Raw genomic sequence first — 20,979 nt, 5'->3', positions numbered from 1 at the left:
CAAACTGAGACACACACTGGGGCCACAGACCTGGTTCACAAGGCAAATATCAGCCAGGAATCGTGGCTCTGAGCTGCCCGCAAGATAGAAAGACATGGGCTCATGCTCGACCTGTTCCCAGGCACCTCCACCAGTCTACGTGTCAGAGGAATCCAGCCTCACTGTATGAGCTCCCAGCTCTCTCCTGTCACCCTTTCCAGGAGGAAAAAGCCCACAGGCTGCGCTGCCAACTGAGAAACTGGAACAAACCCCAGGTGCCAGGAAGCTTGTACACGGTTACAGAGACCTGTCAGCAGCCTCCCAGCCCAGGTAAGGAGCTGCCCCACAGCCAGGAGGGCAGCCTTCCCCCCAACCCCCCGTGTGATACTCACAGCCTGCGCATAGGCGCTGTATGGGCTGAACGGCAAGGTGAGAGATGGAGTGAATATCCCCAGCTGCCCCACCATTTGCTGCATACGACGGAGGGTCCTCTCCTTATCTGTGTCAGCAAACTTCACCACTAGACTGGAGGAAGCGCCCTAGGCACAGAGAGAGGAGACAGAGAGAGGAGGCCGGGGGGGAAGGAGGCCGGGGGGGGGCAGGCAGAGTCAGCAGTTGGGCAAGGTGGGATGGGCAGAGCAGGCAGCAGAGAGGAAGAGGTGCAGAAGAGCAAATATTGGAGTGAAAGTGCTCAGCAGCTGCCTGGAACCTGGACTGTGCCCTTCCCCATCCATCCATCCATCCATCCATCCATCCATCCATCCATCCATCCATCCATCCATCCATCCATCCATCCATCCATCCATCCCCTCACACACCTGCACACACCTCTGGCTGCATTCACCACCATCCTGCCCAGCAGGCTGTGAGACTGCGACAGGTAACATCACAGCCTGCATTGAGGGCACAGCTGTGGTTACACAGCCCCACACCCTGCATGGGATACTCCCACCTACCCCAGAGGCTCCTCCACCACCTAAAGGAGGACAGGGAGGGTGCCCAGGCACTGCAGCCCTGACTGCTCGCACTGCTGGGTACAGACTCACAGCCTGATCCCTGGCTCTCTCTTTTTTTAGCCTTTAGAGATAAAAGTGCTGTCACTACCGGTCTGGGCCATCACACACACAGCAGCCCAGGAGGCAGAATGGTCCCCAAGGACAAGAGCATGGATGTGTGCGTGTGCCCCATCCTCACAACTGTATGGAGCTGGAAACTGTGGTCGTGGGCAGGGGGGGAGTTCCCTCTGGGGGAGAGGATTAGGAAAGGGGGATTACCCTGACCTCATACTCACGGGCATTGTCTGGCTGCCGTGCAGTGCGTGGATTGCTGCCTGAGCCTCTGTGTGAGATGAGAACTTTACAAAAGCACAGCCTGGAAAGGGACAGAGAGAGCACAGAGACGCAGTGATGGGACCGCTGTGGTGTGGTCACATCTCACGCAGGGCAAAGCAGAGCCCCCCTGAGACAGCGGGGAACGAAAGGGACGGCTCACCCCAAACACTCCGTTCTGGACAAGCAGGAATGGTCTCACATCGTTCTTACAGCTCTGATGTCACCACCTCCACATCTGCCCCCCATAACCTCCTCCCTATGTTCTCTATACGCTCCGAATTGTGGCTACAAACGTTTCCAACTGCAAACCCAACCTGAGCTCACTGCTGACCCCTGCAGCTCCTCCTTGTCCCCATCCCTCCACCCATCTCTGTGCCCATCCTCCCCAGCCTTCCCCTCCCTGCCCATGGCTGCTCTATGTGTTCCCACGAGGCAGGCGAGCACTACCTGGAGAGCAGGGAGAAAGGGCAGGACACAGAGGGGTTCACACCTTTGCTGTTCCCATCAGGTCCACGCAGCACCGTACATTCATCAATGACCCCAAACGGTTCAAAGAGCCGGAGCACGTCATCCTCAGACTGCTGCTTATTTAACATGCCCACAAAGAGCTTCCTGTCCCCTAGGGGCAAACACAGAAACATCAACCTTCTATGAGGGACATAGTTCAAAGCAGGAGGACAGGGACACGTATGAACAGAAGAGCCTCGTGCTGTGTCCCCTCTCATCCCCTCCCTGGTGGTCAGTAGCAATTCCCTGCTTGTCATTGCTCTTCTTTCCTTTGGATAATCCAATATAAATGGGAATAACAAAATCTGCCTGGGCAATTACACCCCTCACGAGCAACACATGAAGTCCAAGGGGCACCTAAGGACACACAGCAGATCATCGCAGGCAGCACACACCAACTGCAGCAACTCTGGCTTCTCTGCTTCCATTTCCTTCTATCCAACATCACTATTTCCACCGCTGCTTTGTATCCAAGCACCACTGCTTCAACGTGCCCTTCCTGCCCAGCCCAGCAGCGCAGCCCTGCCCCATCCATCAGCCCACACAGCCGAGCACAAACACAGCAGCATCCTCCCATTCTGCTGGGAGCAGCCATTCAAAGAACACAGCGTCAGCCCCATCCCTGCTTCTGCAGGAGGATGGTTGGGGATGGCTGCGTCAGCTCATGACAGAACACTGCCCCGGTGCCACAGACACACATGGGGAGATGTGGCCCACGGGGGGTGTTGGGCTGAGGACAGGGAGGGCTCCTTACTGCGACAGGATCGGAGGGGCCGGCTTCAAACAAAACCAATGCAACGTGACGCATGTCGCAGCAAATAGAGAGGAAGCTGCTGTCTGTTTGAGTGCAGTGACCTGAAAAACAACAGGTCTCGGAGCGACAGCGCGGGCTGCAGGGGTTGTGCTGCGTGTGTGTGGTTGAATAGATGACACCCGGCACGCTCACACGGACCCAGCTCCGAGGCACACGAGCACGCTGCCTCCCCAACGCTCTGCCATGAGAACGTGGGCAAGGAGTGTGCACGTGCCGCATTCCCATTGCAGAAAAGCAAGGGAGAGAACAGACCGTGTACTAAGGCAGCATCTGCCCCCAGCCAAGGCTTGGATGAATGGATCCACTTTGGGCTGATGACTCATTTGGGAAAGATCCACTGAGACGCCGCCGGCTTGTCGTAGTCCTTGCAGTTTTGCTGCAGGTCTTCTGTTGTTTGGGAGGGTTTATTAACAGAACCTTTTGGAAGCCTGGTTTCTATTGGTGAATGTCAGCTTTCCTTGCTTGAATTTGGAAGAAAAAACCGTTTCCAGCTTCTCTGCCTATGCAGAACAGCTCAGAACCGTGCTACCCTACAGACCTGAGCTCTAAAGGCAAAAATAACCCCATACATATTGGTTTTCTGAATGCTCAGAATGGGGTGAAATCCCTCACGATGCAAAAAAGGCTCCTTTCTTTTTTTCCCCCAGTTATTTTCATTTCATGCAGCCCCGTTCCCAAGATGGCACCCAGGGAAAGAATCCAGAGCTGCTGAGGCAGCCCAGAGCAGTGAGATGTTCCTGCAGCTCCTGAAACCCCACAGCCTCCACCTGATGCTGTCACCACTCTCAGGGATGGGTCCCGAATCAGCTGTCGTCCTCCAGCCATTGCTGTGGGTCACAGCTCCCTCTGCAGCTCCAAAGGACTCCCCTCCTGGTAACAGGGCTCCCTCCTCCACTCATTTGTCCTCCGTTTCTCTCCAGATCTTGTTTTTCACCTTCTGATTGGCAATTTCCCCATACTGTCCAGCAAGCAGGAAAATTGTCTCTGATCCTTGGCTGTTGAGTTCCCATGGAAACATGCTCTGGGCGCAGCCAGGCAGATGGGAGGAGGGAGAGTGCAGAGCAGGTCGGGATGAAGATACCATGGGAACAGCCACGAGAGAGGGAGCACACAGCCCTGCAGATGGAGGGCACCGGGCCAGCAGCCCCCAGCAGCCGAGGTTGGGTGGGGGGAGGCAGCTGTGGATGGGATGGGTCCCACACATAGGCAGGTAGGGTCCTCCTTGGGTAGGCAGAGGGGTTTTCTTGCCTCTAACACAGTGCTCATGGGCTTGGGCCAGCTGTCATATCGACTTGGCGCAGCACAGAAACGCAGACAAGCTCCTCTGCCCCTTCAGCCCATCTCTTGCTGGCCCTCCTGGGCTCACATCAGAGGCAGGAGGAGGGAAGAGCTGACACAGCCTGCACTGGGATGACAGGTCCTCCTCTGGATTCATGCAGGCAGCATCATCTCCCTTTTCTCCAGCCCAGCCCAGCTGCAGAACAACCACTGCTCTGACATTTCCAGGGAAAAATGAATGTTTGCAATATAAATATTGTGAAGCAGAGGAGAAGATAGAAGGGATGAGGAGTGATCTCCTCATATTCGGATTTCATGGGGCTCTGCATGGGCTTGAGGCTGAGATTCCCACTTGGGAAAAGAGGCAGATGCAGGAACAGAAGAAGGGACAAAGCAATGTAGCAGTAAGACAAGGAAAAGCAGTAAAACATCCATAGATCTGGACAGGGCAGGAGCTGCAAACCCTCTCCACCCAGAGGAAGCGTCTGAGCTGCTGTAAGCTCCCCATTCATTTAAGAAATACTCTCCTGTTCTCAGTCTTCCAGCTCCAATCTGCTCATTAGGTGCTGCTCTAAGCAAGCTGCTTCCCTGCAGGCTGCCAGCTCCTCCATCTCAGCCTTAAACTCAGGCTCCTTCTCCAGAAGTGCTTCCCCATCGCATGCTATTTTCTGCACTGGCACTTAAGCCCTGAGGGCAGAGGGGCTGAGCCAGCCCAGCAGCCACAGGTGAACTGCAGGCACGAGAATCAGCCACCCTCAATCTGTGCCACATACAAACACCCATTCACACAGACTGCAGGGAGGGGGAGGTCAGGTCAGGGCTCTGCACCACAAAGCCACCAAAGGAGGAACAAGGAGAGATGACAACTACCTCCACGGCTCTCGCTGTCTGCAGGTTTCACCTGAATCGGGCGCGCCATCTGCAAGAGAAAGAGACACACAGGGTTAGAGCACGGCCCACATGCCTGGCACACAGCGCTGATGGCACCGGGTGCCCCTTTCAGCCTGTTGTGTGGGGCAGGAGAGCAGCAGAAGGGAATGGAGGCGCTGTGATGGCAACCCAGAAGGGACCACGTGGACTTCAGAGCTCTCAAAAGGAAGCCAGGATCTCCTGCAAATACTCTGCATGCACAAACTGCTGCTCACCTCTCTTGCACCCATCAGCAATAATTCAACCAGCAGCAAAAGCCAGAGCTCAGCCCACAGGACATGGGCACTGTCCAGGTAGCACAGACAGACAGCCCTGCCCAGGAGCACCTGGATCAAGGAACCCACAGCCTTAACTGGCTGACTTGCAAACCATTTGTCAGCTGGGTGGTACAGCACTGCTGTGTCCTATGCTGCCCAAAAAGGGAAAAGAAATTGCAGCTTCCTCCCCAGGCTACAAGGGTCCATCTGAGCCTGAATGGCCTCTGAGCAATGGTGTACGAGGCAGATGTCCACACAGCACATCTCACTCCATGTCTCACAGCATCATTCACAGAGGATGACAATGACTTGAAGCAGTGACATTCACAGCACAAAAACCACCAGGAATAACTGCAGGTCAGACCCATGGGCAATGCTCTACCCTCTCTTTTAGGAAACAAAACAGAGAACAAAATCAGGCCTTTAAAGTCACAAACTGAAACGTGTTTAGAAGCCAGCATGCAAAATACACGCTGCTGTCACAGCGTGGGCTGGGGAGGAAACCAAAGCAGAGCCCATATTCACAGCAGCTGGAGGAAATCTGATGGGTAACCCAGCAGCTCACAGGACAGAGGTGCCAGCCAGCAGCCCAAGCTATGGCTGAGCATGGGGGAGCACCAGCAATAGCCCAGGGCCACGAACTGGCTTGCAGAGACTGGTGGATCTCAGGTGGGATGAAGCCAGAGCTGGGAGCATCCCTGGGTTGCACCTTCTCTGCCTCCAGGAGCGAGGGGGGGCTGCAGAAACTGGCTGGCAACACCCCAAAGAAAGGCCACTTCGGTGCTGGCTTCAACCCTGTCTGCCAGGACTTGCTGTGTCATTCAGGGAGAAGGAAGAGGCTGAGCATCTCTTTCCTGCTCTGGATCAACTGCGTGGATTTACTGAGCTCCCAACATCCTGCTGTGCTGCCAGGCGGCCCCAGCATGTGCAGCACTGGCACTCACCAGGCTCTGAGCTGCAGCCGAGGACCTGGCATCTCCTTCAGCCCGTGAACTCGGTGCGATGTGGGGCAGGGTTTGGAAAGAGGCAGTGAGATTTTGCTCCAGAAAGCCCCGGATCTCCTGGCTGAGATATGGCAGCTCCTGCAGCCTTGGGTCATAAGGCCGGGCTGGAAGAGGGCAAGCAGCCCAGATGTGTGCCTGGAAGACGGGATCTGAGCAGAGCCAGGAGGAGTGGCTGCCCACCTCCCTCCCTGCCTCTCCAGCAGCATGGAGAAATAGCTTCATCTCTACCCAGGAAGCAAAACCAGGATTAAGCTAAACAGATGGGGAGGGAGATGGAGGGGCAGGCTCAGATCTCATCTCCTATGTGGAGCAAATTCATTGGGGGGCAGGGAGGGAGGAAGGGAAGAGCATCACCCCCCCGCCCCTACATGGGTATAGAGGGACCGAGGATGCTGGGGCTGACAGCCCAGGGCAAGGAGCCAAAAGCACAGGGGAGGGAGAGGGGGTGATGGAGGGGGTGAAGGAGGGGGGGGCTCGGTACCTGGGCACAGCTCCCCCGTCCCCTCCCCCAAAGGGCTGTCACTCCAGTTCCAAGCACCTTGGGGAAAGGAGGTGTCGTCATGGAAACAGTTATTCACCGCATGGAACCTGACATTTGTGGTTGCCATGGAAATCAGCTCTTGGGGGCATTCCCTCGCTTTGCAGAACAGCCATTTTTGGTCCCATCTCCGGGGAGGGCCCCCCCCCCCCTCCGTCCATCTGTCCGCCCCTTCCCCCTCCCCAGAGCCTGCAGGGCCCAGCAGGGTGAGCCCACAGCACGGCCACAGGACTGCAGGGGGGCCAGCACTGATGGCAGAGCAGCACCACGGGCCAGCAGCTGTGCCAGCAACGTGTGGCTGCAGCAAGATGAGGCATCCTAGGGGAGGGCGAGCACTGCGCCCCATGGCTGCAGCCAGAGCTTTCCCACAGCGGGACCATGGCTTCAATCCTTCCAAGTCCCACACTGCCACTGAAGATGGAGAAAACACCAAAGGCCTCTCAAGCAGCCTACAAACACAAAGGGAGCCCACAGCTGCTTTAACTCAGCACCAAAGGCCTTGGGAGTGTCACTGTGGTGTCCAAAAATCCAACACAGGTCTTGGCCAAGTGCTCTGTGCCCAAAAGGAACGGGACAGCAAAGGATGGGGAATAGGGATGCACAGAAAGGATGGTCAGACATCACCTCTTCCATGTGAGGGGGGTATTCAGAGGATGGTGGGCAGGTCGTGCTTTCAGTCTGGACGTGCACATCCCTTATAACCAGGGTTGAATGGGCCCAGAATCGCAGCCAGAGGCAGCACATGCATCCCTCAGATCCCAGGTGATAGAAACACACGTGCACAGCCAGGCATGTCCACCCCACACACACATACATGAACACACGTGTGCCACACAGGACAAAGAAACGACTGATGAGGCTGCACCCGCTCCACGTGCTGAGCTTAATTTTTCCTCATTAAATTATTTAGCTGGGCATTAAAATTTAACCTATTTGTTCATTTCTGAAGGATATCACGGCCACATTTCACACACGCCAGCAGACCCACACGGACCAGATGCCCACCCCTCATCCCAAAGCTTCTCTCCCTGCTCTGCTCCCCAAACCCACATTCAAAGCAACGCCTGCAGCTCAGCAACCCAGCAGCCTCATCTGCCAGGAGGAGCAGCGAGCTCTTGCTTTTGCTTTCTGAGCTTTTGCTTTCTGAGCTCTTGCTTTTTGCTTTTCCAGCTCTTCCTCTTGCTTTTCCAGCTTTCAGACTGCAGATCGAGAGAGACAGCCCCCACGGACGACAGGGCAAGCCTCTCTATTAATTAGGAGTTAAGTTATGTAGAATAGCCCCCCAGGTACAATGCAGGGGAACCTCACAGTGTTAAGTGGGTCAGAGGCAGAGCGCATTAAACACATGATGCAGGCTGGCTCCTCTGGGACTTCAGGAACCAAAAGGCATCCAAGGCCATTGGCAGAATGAGGTCCTGGGATTTCAGGCTTTGTAGGTTGTGGGCTGGACCTCTGCTGGCCAGTTATAGATGCCCTGCACGATGAGTGGAATCAATTCTAGCTGTGCAACCGAAGTTAAATGCTGGTTTGCTCACCTGAACTCAGCATCTGGTGCGGAATACAGACAGTGCTGGGCTGGTGCCCAAGCCTCCTGCTTGCTCTTTCCCTGGTGTGCTGCTGTACCTTAGCCCTGGATACAGGACGTGCCTTCATGGGGAAAGGGAAGAGGTCTCACACAGCAGTGAGCAACAGAAGCAATGAGCAGCACTCTATGATCTACTGAAGAATTCAGTCCAACTCAATCCGCATCCAATGCCACACAGGAGACGAGGATAATATTGAGAGCTGTGCTTCAATAGAATCCAAGGGACATGACGATGGAGGTGACATGTAAAGTCCAGAGCCCAAACCACACAGCTCCAGCCCATGTAGCTACAACCTTCTGTCTCCAAGAGCTGGAGAGCTTCCACCTCACCACTGTGTCACAAGCAGAGCTGAGGAACTCATTGCACAGGTTTCTCTGGGAGGTACTTTTCCCCCAGCACAGAGCAGGGGAGCTCACTCCCCTTCCCTCCCAAAGCTGAGTGCACACAGGACTCAGCAAGCAGCCACAACACACAGGCAATGGCTGCTCTGCGTTCCTTCTCCCTTAACAGTCAGCTCTCCTTGTCCCCTCTCCAGCTAGCACTGCTCTGGGAGCAAGGCAAGAAGCTTATTGCTGTGACTCAAAGCCTTTGCATCTTCTTGATAGCCCTGCAGAAATGACAGCACCATTACTGTGCATTAGCATCAGACAACCAGCAGGGAGGTCAGCCCAGCCGAGCACAGACAGCCCTGCCACGTGCGTGGCTTTGGCAGGCACACATCATCAGTTCAGGCTCCTGGATTCCATGGCCAGGCTGCTCTCACAGGGCTCCTTCATTAGAGCACCAAGGAGGACACTGGATGATAATCCCCATTGCTCTGCTCTCATCATCTGAGCTCAGTGCCAAAGAGCTTTAAGGTGAGAAAAGGGAAATGCCAAATACCCCAGATGTTTTTGTACAGGTCTAAGGACAACAAGTGTGTCCTTGGAAGCTGAAGGAAGAAAACTGGGCTCTTGAGCAGGGACAGGCAGGGTTGTCCACCACAGACACCCAGCCAGGATGGCGACATTGATCCTGTAGGGAACCCAGAGATCCCTGTCCTCATGGGTGACCTCAGCCTGGGAGATGTTAAATAGGAACAGTCTGGGAGACAAAAGCCACAGCTCTGTACTACAAGTCATGAGAGCCCAGCTGTGCAACAGGCAGCAATATCTAGAGAGGATGGGAGGGATGGATGGGATGTGCTTGTGCACAGGACAGAACCTGCATGTGCATTTCTGAACAGCATGTAGGAATGGGTGCTAAGCTTTAATTTCTTTATCCTTCCAACTCTGTGGGCTGCAAGCAGCAATGTTTGCCTTGGCAGCTTGTTCTCCCTCTGCCTCTTCAGGGTGTGTACTTGGTAGGGCTGCTGCCTTGCTGTTAGTTTTCAGCCCCTTGAGCCAAATCTTGGATAGAACGAGCATTTGCCTTCACCTCTGCAGTGAATGGGCACTTGTGCAGCCCCGGTGCCTTCACATCGCTGCCATTTCATTGACGAGGTCTCACATGTTCTCTGTGCTACTGACTGTGGCTCCCAGGTGAGTCTGCTGAGATTGCACCTTGCAAACCTGCACTGGAACAAGAAAAAATTCTCCCCCCTGCTCTGCACAAGAGATCAAACCACAAAGACCACTTCAGACACCTGTGTTCCTTCATACCATCACGTGCTCTGGATGCTGAGGCAGCCCACGTCCTGGCAGTGCAGGCACAGCCTGCCCACAGGGATGCTCTCCACTCACTGCTGTGTCTCTGCATTAATCCTGATGCCCAGCCATGTGAGTTACTGCTGCTGCATCTCAACCTCTGGTGCATTCCCAGAGTCTCTCTCTGCTCTAGTGCTGCTGCTGGCCGTAATTTTCCATTCCTGTGGCCCTGCATTCCCAAGCCCTGGCTGCATCCATGAGTTCCTTCCCTATGTTTCAGTGCCCCCACTGCTGCTCTCAAACTGCCCGTATTCCCAGCTTGGATCAATACCAATTTCTGCCACTTACTCGCCTACCTTTCAGCAAGCCCTTCTTTGTTCTGCATAGGAATAAAACAGTGACTGTATCTCGCCAGATGAATTACTCTTTAAAAAAGCCTCCCTCCCCTTCTCTCCCTCCATTCTTCCTTCCCTTCTTCAGGAGCAATTTGACGTAATTTGCAACTGTCTCCCTGCGAATGAAAAGCGACACAAAGCGCTTCTGCGAAACACTGAAAAGCTGCCTGCATTTCCCTCAAATTTCACTTAGCAAGAGGCTTTAACTTGGTGTGTGATCACTGTGTGTCATTAATAACCTCTCCAGCTCCTTTCAGAACTCGGCAAAGTGAAGGCACAATCACGAATCAAAGGCATGGGTTATTGAGATATAATATCATCTCACTGAGCAAGGGAGGAGTGTGCCAGGGAGCAGCAAGGAGGTGAAACTGTGCTGCTAGGCTGGCTGGCAGCTGGAGGGGACAATAGATTGAAGAAGGAGCACGATGGTTTTCTCTCTGCATTCCGGATCCAAAGAATCTGCTTCTGTTCGGCCTCCTTGGGCTGCTTGTCTTTCCTCAAATCTTGCAGACTTTACCTCTCTGTTCTAGGAAGCTCCATCATTCCTTCCCCAGGGGAGAATCCGTGCACTTGTTACTTGCAGGCTGGACTGGCAGCAGCTCCGATGACAACACAGGTGTTCTGTCCCTCTGAACACAAGTTTCAGATAATGCAATACGCAGCTGACAGCCTCCCTGCTTTACACCCTCAGTATAGCAACGCCTTAGGAAAGGGAGTGTGAACTGCAAATCTGGCTACTTTCAGAACAAGATGCTAAACCTTACTGTCCAAAACAAGCTATTTTGAGTTTAACACTTGGATTCTATTTAGCTGCCACTTATTTAAAGATAAACAGACGAAATAAAAACCACGGCGCAAAGAGAATTTCATCCCCAAAAGGGAGAACTTGTCAGAAACACCATAAAAGCCAAAAGAGACCACGGTGACTGCTACTGATTTATACAGAAAACCTACAGTAACCAGCAGCCATTTAAGAGCTCAGGACAGCCACGCTGCAGGCAATGAGACTGCTGGAGCAACGTGGCAGCGTTCCTAGGGCTGGCAGCCCTCGCATCCAACCCAGAGGGCACAGGTAATACACGTGTGGGTGTAGAGCAAACCCAGTGATAGATGTGAGAAGAGAACCCAGCAGCCCTGCTCCAGCTCTCCTGCCAAGCTGCCTCAGGTCAAGCAGCCCATGTCCATGCTAAGATCAGCTCTGCCCAAATCAGAACAGAGGTCTATTTTGTTCTGGTAGAGCCCATCTCTAAATGACCAATGAATGAAGTGGTCAAATGACCTTCTGCCTTCTCGTTCACACAAGGAATTCCCAGAGGAGGAGCGCAATGTGATAAAGCAAAACGCTGCCAGCCTGAAGATCGACAGCTCCAAATACAGCACAGTTCATCTGTATCTTAATCCCCAAGCTTAATTACAGCACGTCGCTCATTAACTGTCTCAAGATTCACATGTTTGGAAGCACTCAGCCAGCACACACTGCATTTTCTTACACCTCCCTTCACAAAATAAGCCTTTAGATCACCGCATCCTTTAAGCACTACCCCATGCAGGGCCCTGTAACCACTGACAGCACAAACACAGCAGAACATGCAACAGATTCCCAACACAGGCATGCAGCAAAACTGAGATTGCTTTAAACGCGCTGAGCCCCGCAGGAATAACCTGTCAGGGTGTCTCTAACCCTGGGCAGGGACGTGGCTGTGTCACACTGCTGTACCATGACTCATCACAGCTGCTCCTCCATCCTTCAGCTATTTCTTATGGACTGCCCGCCCTGCCTGGGACCACTGCACACAGCAGATTGCACAGCATTAACTCAAATGGCAGCTGAGAACCCGGCGATCTGCACTGTGCCCCTCTGCTGTCCTCACATAACCTGCAACTGTAATGACTCTGTCAAGTGGCAATCAAGATAGGCACATTTTCTGCTCCCCTAATGCCAACACAGATCCATAGGAAAAGAGAGCACAGATACACAAATAGGGAAATACTTGTGTGCATGTAAAGGTCTTCAGGGGAGCTGGGAGAGGGGAGGGGAGCAGTTTGGACCTACATGGGTTAAAGAGGAAATGTTATGGCTAAAAAATTCTAACCCTTCTCCAGAGACCCCTGGTTTACATTAATTATCCCATTGCCTTGAGCATTCAGTGCCTCCTGTGAGCTTCTGTCTACAAGTACCCAACTCCTCCACCTACTCAACTCCAAATGAATCTTTCCAATGCGTTTGCTCAGCCCTCTCAGCACAGTGAGGGAACTGCCCATTCAAAGCCCTCACACCGCACAGAAGCAGGAATGGCAGTGAGTCAAAACTCCCAGCTCACCAGCAGGTCCCAAGGAAGTTACACAGGGCAGCCTTGGTAGGACAGACACAGAGCAGCAGCTGGGCCAAGAGCACTCCTCCTTCCCAAGCCATTTTTACATCTCTGTTCCCTCCCCAACAACCTCCTGTTTGCCAGCCCGTGGTACATTGTGCTGGGACTTACCCCTGGCAAAGTCTTCTGTTCATGTAGCGCTGTCTGGGCTTTGATGGCAGAGTCTCTGGCACAGTACGTGAGGAATGCACAACCTGCAGTGGACACAATAAGCTCAAGTTAAACGTGCAATTGCAGATGCACACCGACACAGTATTTCTCTTTGGTAACAGTAGGTGACCAAGGTGGTGCCTGTGCCAGCAGATCTGCGTTCCAACTGTCCTGCTAAAGATGGAGTGCCCAGGACAGCCCTTGTGTGAGACACGATTTCTTCATTAGCGGAGGGAGAGTGGAAGGTTTGGTAATTAAAGAACAAATGTTATGAAACCTGGAGGTACTGCAGTCTCTAGGGAAAAAGGCAAAGAAACAACATGAAAGGCCCTGCAGGTCTCATCCCAGGTCTGTTACGCTGTGGAAAGGGGTCTCAGAGAATCATGTCAGTCTGAAATAGATGTTGAGCAAAGTAAGAAACAGGAGAGCAAAATGCAGAGATGCAGGCCAGCACTGCATGTGGGCAGATGTAAAGTGTAAGGAAAAGGCCAGATCCTGTTCTCAGCCAAGGTCTGACCCGACATCTCAGCCTAAAACTGGGATCTGGGGTGAGGGGAAGGATTGTAGCCCCTCCAGGAAGAAAAGGGCTCATCTCTGGGTGCTCTGACGCTCAGAACAATCAAATGAAACTAACAAAAAGAAGAAAAATTGGCTGATTGTCAAGAAACACGTCCTAGCAGAGGGAAATTTATTAGACTGTGGAATGATCTCCCCGGGGAAGTGCCTGGAGCTCTGTCACTTGAGTTGTTTCAGATGAGGCTGGGAAAAGCGCTGGAGAACAGACTCAGATGCTGGAATGCGTGTGACTCCCTCACTCATCCCCCTCCTATTCCCTGCAGCATTTCCCATCCTAAGCACAAGTGAGATGCATCCCTTTGGCATGGCACTGAGTGCCAACGTGCCCAGGGCTGCGCTGGGCTTGTAGATGCATCAGTACAGCCCAAACAAAGGCTGCTCCTCTGCCTCCAAAGTCACTTCAGAGCCCTGCAGATCCAACGGTGGGCACAGGACGAGGCCTGCACAGAGCTCTCCCTCTGCTCCATAATGTTTTTAGGCCATGTGGAAGCCAGCTGCTCGAGACAATCCCAACCCATGGCAGCAGGATTATGCTATTCTTCCATCCCAGCTCCCAGAAATTGCTGCAGCTGAGCAAATCATCCTTATGGCTAGAAAAAAAAACCAACACAAAGCCACCACCCTCCACAAACAGCACACGAGTATTAGATGCGTCTAAGAGAGAATTAAAGCTTCTTATTGCCTGGGTTTGGAACTGAGAATGCTGCACCAAGGCCAGGCGTGGGATCCACAGCTTATTTAACAAACACAGCAGGGTCAGGAAACATGCAGGTAGCAAAGGCAGCCCAGCCCCACTCAGAAAAGAAGATGAGACCCATTAACCCCCTCAGCAGTGAGAAACCAACCACAGGGATGGCAAAGGTGCCCAGTTCTCCCTCATTTTGCACTTCCTGCTTTAGCTAACAGCAGACTCAGGTCAATGGCACCAGGTTTATGGCATTCAGGGCACTTCCAGCACCCAGAGCTTTGTGTCTGCTGAGATGGTGCTGGAAGGGCCCCGGGGCTCTCAGGAAACCAAACACACCAGAACAGGTTGTCCACTGTTTGAGATGCAGAACGATGACACGCTGCTACTGCACAGAGACCTCACAGGAGGCCAACTCTGTCCTCCAGAGACAGCATTTATTGATGACAGTGCTTTGCTTTGCCACCCTCTGGCACCTGCTCTCCTTGGGCTCCCTGTGCGTGTGACCATGAGTAATTAGTTCATTAAACCTTGCAAAAAGATAAACAGGAGGGGAGGATGGACTTGACCAGTCGTTGGCCTTCAGAGGCCAGTCTGCAGCACAGGGACAGGATGACAGCAAATACAGCCAGAGGGCAGGAATTTAGGGAGGCCGGGCACTGAATGAAACAGGATGAAGTGAGCAGGGAACCCGCTCCACAGGTTGTATGGATACATGCCTACCAGGTGTCTGAAACGGCAGCTTCCTTCCCATGACTCACAGCTGAACCTTGGGAGCACACCACGTGCAGGTCTCACACCTCCCAGCGTTGGATGCCCCCTCAATGGACGTACGTGAATCTTCACCACCAAGAGGCAACGGGATGCGCGGCCCTTGGCTGCATGGCTGACTGCAGGGCTGGCTGCACAGCTTGTGCAGAGAGAACCGCGCGTAGGCTGAGCTGCGTCAAACTGCTACCTGCCCATCCACCTCCCACAGCCTGCAGGAGGGCTTCCAGCTCCCTGCAAGCAGAACCCAGCCTCGTTCCACTTGCAAGATGCTGCAGCAAAAAGAAGCTATCTCCAAACCACGTGTGGACTCTGGGATTTCAGACCCTTCAGATCCTATACGTTACTCCAGACATCAGCAGCCTAAAGCCTCGAGTAAGGTAAGGCTGTCAGTTTGCAGAAGATGGGCCTTCCAGATTCAACTTAGCATTTAAAATCTTGTCAAACACTACAGCAGGGGAAGCACGGAGTCAGCAGGCTGCTTATCTTCAAGCCTACAGAAGCCGAGTCAAAACTCAGCTGCCAGTGAAGCGCAGGAGGCTGAGGCTGCTGTTGCCCTTTGGAAAAGCCACTCACCTGCCTCCAGGTGCCCCTTAAAGGGCTGCTCCTGTCCTGCCATTCCCCAGCAGCTCAGCTCCGTATCTCACACCACAGCTTCCCTGCTTCCTCTCCCACCGGCGTTGCTAGGAAATCCATCCACGAAAGCACTCCTTGTGTTTTACCCAATCCTGGAAACCGGGGTCAGTGTTTTCTTCTCAATCCTCACTGCTCAGAGCCCTCTGACCCACTCCAAGAGCCTGCTCTAATAAACACCTCCCTGCTCCTTCTGGAGAGACATTAGCATGAAGGAAAACACTGCCATTAACATGCAAATGTACCTGTGATTAGCACAAATAGAAACACTGCCTCATAAATAATATTAGGGGATTGGAACAGCACCAACTACCAGTAGCCAGGTAACTGAGACCATTAATAGACAGGCACTACCAGAACCGTGTCATAACCGAGTTCATGTTTCCATCTGCATCCTCTACCTCCACAGTTCACCAGGTGAAGAACAACCTGCAGGGTTTGGTTCACAGCTTGCAGCTCCTGGCTGGGCACAAAGAGCACCTTATTATCCACCTTTCCTTCCATCCTGAGGCAGGAGGAGCTGCTCAGCTCCTGGTGTCGAGCTGCAAGGGGCTGCAAGAAAAGCTGATGGCCTTTGGCAGCAGTGCTGGCCTCTCAGATGAGTTTCTCCCCATTTTGGAGAAGGAAAAAGCAGATGGGAGACGTTTGGGAGCTGTCAGTTGGATCTTGCTGCAGAGCTGGGAACACGGGGAGAGAAAATATTTCAACCTACCAAGGAAGATGATGCAGGGATTGGTGCACAGGATCTGCCAAAGCCTTCCATGGCCCCAGGGATGCAAAGCCCTGACTGGGTCCCACTGCTGACCCTCTGCTCCTGCTGATAACACAGGGAGCAAAGCAGCTCCTGCACCAACACAGCCAGACCCAGTGAGATGGGAGGGGAACACTGGGGCCAGAGATGCCTGGATTGTGTGTGTGATTTCTTCCCTCCCTTATCTAAGTGGCTGATCTCTAGAATCTGGCTCCAAAAACATAACCACAGACCACACGGGCTATATTCAATAAGCCAACTGCAATGAAATGTGCCATCAGCTCATGCCTCGGGCCCATTCTCTTCCCTCCAGCCTTGAAAGCTCGCTGCTCACTGCCTGTTGGATACAGGGCTGGGCTCTGCCCTGTGCATACAAACACAACATCTTGGTTCCAAGTCCCAGGTCACATTTACATCTTTGGCTAAATCCAAGCCAGCCCAACTCTGCTACGCTTCAATGAGGAACTTTTCTATTTTTCCACTGGGGTTACATTAGACTTGGTTGGAAATAAACTTATCTTCCCGTGCTCCCTTTCCCTCTCTGTTCAGTCCAGCATCCCCACTCGGTGCTGGAGCAGCGGTGACTGTAAGATCCTCAACACCTGCTAAGGGTGAGCTGGAGCCGCTCACAGAGGGAGCTGACATGCAGAACACGACGCCTATTCAAAACACGGCTTTCAAACACAACAATTGGAGCTAAACAAGCCTCCCCAAACTTTTTTTGCATCTGCTGAACGTCTTTCAGCTATTCAGCACTCAAGAAGGCCCCTCTCATCTCTCGTAAAGGCCACGGTAAATAGCACAGCGATCGCTAATATTCTTTGTTACGCAGACTTTCCCATTGCTCTGCTGTATCACAGCCAGGGAGGGTGAGAGCACAGGGAGAACCTCTGCACAGCGGGATTCCCGACCCGGCGCCTCTGGCCGCGACCTGCCACCACGGGCCGTGACCCCACAGCGGCCCTTTGTCACAGCACCCCACGCACCGGCTCCCAGCGGGGGCAGCAGCACGACCCCGTGGGGCCCATCTCTCGGCCCCGACCCCATCCCCGCCCCTCGGCGGTGGATGCCGACCCCTCGTGGATGCCGCCCCTCGCCTGATGGGGGTGGGGGGGAGGCAGAACCGGGGGCAGCAGCTGCGGAACGCGGGGGTCGCGCGTGGGGCGGCCCCGCGGGACCCACGAGGAGCCGTCCCCGCCTGCAGGCCGTGCCCCGCCGCGTGCCGGGGGACCCCTCACCCTTGTGCATGCCGGTGTAGCGGTCCTTGAGCACGGTGAGCTCGTAGATTTTGCCGAACTGCTCGAAGAGCGGCTTGAGGTCCTTCTCCTCCAGGTTCCGCGGGATCTGCCCCACGAAGAGCTTGATGGCATCCAGGTCCTTCATGCTGTCGGGCTGCGCGGGGGGCTCCGCGCCGCCGCTGCTGCTCATGGGGGAGGCTCGGCGCGGCGGCGGGGGCTGCGGCGCGGGCGGGAGCGGCGGCGGCTGCGGCTGGATCCTCGCCTCGCCCTCGCGGAGTCTGGCCATGCCCCGCGCCCGGCTGCGGGCGGACGGGGGAGGCAGCGCCTGGGAACGGCCCCGCCGCCCGCGCCGCCACCGCGCAGCCACAAAGGAGAGCGAGAGGGCGCCCCCTGGTGGGAAGAGGAGGAACCGAGCAGCGGCGGGGCACGGCGGGGGGCGACGGCGGAGGATCCCGCAGGCCCCGCTCAGGCCGTGCCCGGACTCAGGGGGAGGCCGGGAGGTTCTGGGTGTCCTGGGCTGTTCCCAACCCGCTACATCGCCGTGATGCCGAAGCACCAACCAGCAGCACACGGCTCTGTGCCTTTATCAGCTCAGCTCTGCTCCCAGGCTGGGCATCATGGGTGGAAATGGCAGCTTTCCTCACTTTAATGTGGTTCCCCAGGGCTGGGACAGAACCACTGAGCCTTCCCAGCACCGTGGGGTCACAGCTTTGGCACGTGCTGTAGGAGTGCACAATGAGCCCTAAGAACCAGCACAAACAGCCCTAATAACCAGCCCTAATAACCAGCACAGCTCCTCCACCATGGAAACACCCGTGTTAGTGGCACTTCACTAAACACTGTGAGCACAGGACAAGGGAAGGCAGCAGACACCGAGCTGCCCACCCTCACAGCCCCAGCATTCAGCTGAGGGGGCTGGATCGCTTTTCTCCCCTCACCCTCTGCTGGAAGCGATGGCAGCTCCCAGCTCAGCCTTTGGGAAAGCCTACTTTCAATTGGCAGCTCCGCCCTGAGCTGTCACAGCCCAGCACCTCCACAGAGCAACGGCTTCAGTTCCTCCTACTCCACCAAGGTGCTGCAAGTGTCACACGGATATATTTAAGAGCAGGAAGCATTCGGATACTATGGAAACCAGGGCAAGGAGAGAACCCAAAATAGATGGAGGCGCAGGCTGCTGCAAAGTCTGAAGTCTTGCTGGGGAGGGCTGTGCTCGCTGCAGCTCATCCTGCACTGGGAACCCAAGCAGAAGATGCCCTCTCCCTGCCTTTCCCATTGCTTGCCACCTTAGGCTTTTAGCTTCTAATTCCTTAGTAAGCAAGGAAAGCCAGGCTGGAGTCGTGTCCTCCCAGCACTGAGTGCCCAGCTCTCATGTCAGCTTGAGACCAGAAGGGCTGAAGCTCGAGTTCTACGTGCTCCTTACAAGTGCCAGAGCCACTTTTATTGTCATTCCCACCACCTCGGTGCAGAAAACCCCACATGGCAAAGGAAAAGCTCCAGGTGAGATTTCTCGGCCCTATCATTCCCAGCTCGCTCAAGGGGGAAGGGAACAGATTGAAGACGTCCAACATCCTTCAGCTCAGAATTTCTTGACTGCAGCATCAATGTCAGGAACGATCTCCTTCAGCTGGTTCCACTGTTCTGCAGACAGAGCAATGCCTGCAAACAGCAGAAGGGGCGTTCAGAGCAAGCAGCCGGCATCAAGCAGCCCACAGCATCAAGCAGCAGCTCCTTCAATCCAGCTACAGAAGGAAAAGGTGCAGCCTGAGCCCAGAAAAGAAACAGGGGCGGCCTGCTGAGCACAGCAACCGTGTCAGTGCTTCAGCATCCATACCAGGCAGTACTCAGTGCTATCACCAAAGCATGGTGTGAGGACAGGAGATGAAGCTGCCTTTCAAGGAGCCCTGCAGCCTCTTGTAGTCTATTTATTCCCTAGGAAAATTCCCACCTTCATGAGCTGGAAAGAGATTTTAGGGAAGCCTTTCCCTGCCCATAAGCATGAACCATCCCTTCATTCAGCCAAAGGAAATGCAGCTCTAACTGCTAACAAGAAAGCACGGCTATGGCTTCAACTCTAGAAAAGAGCTGGCCTTTGATTTTTAAGCCCAGTAGAGATAAGGTCTTCATTTCCCTTCCCTCTCCTTGAGGAAACAAATATGGTCATGGAATTGCAGAGCGGGTTCCAGCTCAGCCTTATCAACTTGTTCCTTTTGGCTTCGTTAAAGAACGAGGGCTGAGCTTTATTAATTTCTCTAGATAAAAATCAGGGGCCAACAACTCCTGAGAAAAACAGCAGAGGCATTAATTAAATGGAAAACATTTCCTCCTTGTTTCTGTTCTAGCTGAGAGATGTTCTGCCTTTGGTTGCAAGTGTGCTTTATGCAGCCAGGAAGGCGCCCACAATGCTCCTTTCCCTCTACCACCCCAAAGGATGCATTGCTCTGCTCCCAATGTCCAGGGTAAGCAGTTCCCTCTGAGTAATTGATAGGGGTCTTTTCCCTGAAGGAAATTAATCTCTGCAAGGAAAACCCGTGCTTAGTGGTTACGGAGCAAACCGAGCTCAAAGAAATTCATCTGCCTTAACGCAAAAATCAATAGCAAGGAGCAAAACATTCCTCAATTTGTCTCCCAGGAGCTGAATCTCTGGTGAGCCCTACAGCTCACAAGGCAGGAGAGAAGGGCAATCTAAGTCTGGGGCCTGGGAACCTTGAGGCAAGCGGGCAAATCATCATTAAAGTCCCAAAGTAAAAGGTCTAAGGTGAATAGTGACCATCAGTGAGTAACCAAAGAGCAGCCAGCACCCACAGAAGCCAGCAGTACCTTTCCTCCCCGGCTTCATGTCCCCCTCCTTGTCCATATAGAACTCCCTGATGTCCACCAGCACCTTCCCCTTGAAGCAGGACACTCGGACGTAGCGCATCTTCCCAATCTGCAGGTACACAGAGCCAGCACTGAGCCCTGCCCACCACGAGCTGCTCTGCAGCCCACAGGGCTGCTCACAACAGCAGAAAAGCAGCGAGGAAACAGCAGCCACCCCAAGAAACTGACTTAGCCATAGTTATTATGAGCATAGGAAGTGAAGGGGAAACCTGTGCCATGAGGAGGAGGAGGGTACAAAGAGGGGTATGAAGAGGAAGGGGCTGTGCTCTCCATACCTGGAACATGCCTTCTTCTTCGCTGTCTCGTCCCTGGGGCTTTGCTGCTGCTCTCGAAGACCTGGCCTCTGTTTTCGGCCTTTTCTCTGACTTTGAAGGCATTTCTTTCTTTCTTTTCTAGACAGGGGGATCACCAGTTTCAATGGCATGGTCTAAAAGCCACAGGCCTCACCCTGTGAGCACAGTACCTGGGCTCACTAACAGCACCCACAGGGACCCCCTCCTCCTTCATGGCGACTTCCAGCCATCAGGCCCGTCCTTCCAACCAGCACAGCCGTTACCTTTCCCTCCTGTTCCTCTCCCTCCGTGCTGCTCCCCATCCCGCTCCCCGCCGCCATCTCCTCGTCCTTCGGCATCGCGATGGAGTGTGAGGAGAGAACCCGCCCGCCTTCTCCAAGCGCCAAGCCCCG

At 54.1% G+C, this 20,979-nt stretch overlaps 1 protein-coding gene across 15 annotated transcripts in view; it reads right to left on the bottom strand.

The window, feature by feature from the left end:
- CELF5 (CUGBP Elav-like family member 5) overlaps positions 1-20,979 on the bottom strand; it is a 24,912-nt gene extending 3,933 nt beyond the window's left edge. For 2 of the 15 annotated variants that reach the window (XR_014934993.1, XM_032440976.2), the window contains exons 1-8: positions 20,851-20,940; positions 20,570-20,686; positions 20,235-20,343; positions 12,728-12,810; positions 4,777-4,828; positions 1,801-1,929; positions 1,271-1,350; positions 372-518 (exon numbers count right to left, since the gene is read on the bottom strand). Coding sequence is in view for 11 of the 15 variants with exons in the window: in XM_032440976.2 (XP_032296867.2) it covers positions 372-518; positions 1,271-1,350; positions 1,801-1,929; positions 4,777-4,828; positions 12,728-12,810; positions 20,235-20,343; positions 20,570-20,686; positions 20,851-20,925 (792 nt within the window). In the remaining 4 variants the exon portion in view is untranslated. Of the gene's footprint in view, positions 1-371; positions 519-1,270; positions 1,351-1,800; positions 1,930-4,776; positions 4,829-6,040; positions 6,338-12,727; positions 12,811-15,371; positions 15,466-17,417; positions 17,792-20,234; positions 20,344-20,569; positions 20,687-20,850 lie in introns of those variants that run through there. The other 13 variants (XR_014934994.1, XM_032440978.2, XM_032440977.2 and 10 more) reach the window with 12 other exon arrangements.

This window comes from Coturnix japonica, chromosome 16, assembly GCF_054131305.1.
Source record: "Coturnix japonica strain WE chromosome 16, WE-NBRP24, whole genome shotgun sequence".
NCBI lineage: Eukaryota > Metazoa > Chordata > Aves > Galliformes > Phasianidae > Coturnix > Coturnix japonica.
Note: the sequence above shows the minus strand (reverse complement) of the source record. Positions and strands in the feature narration are given on the sequence as shown.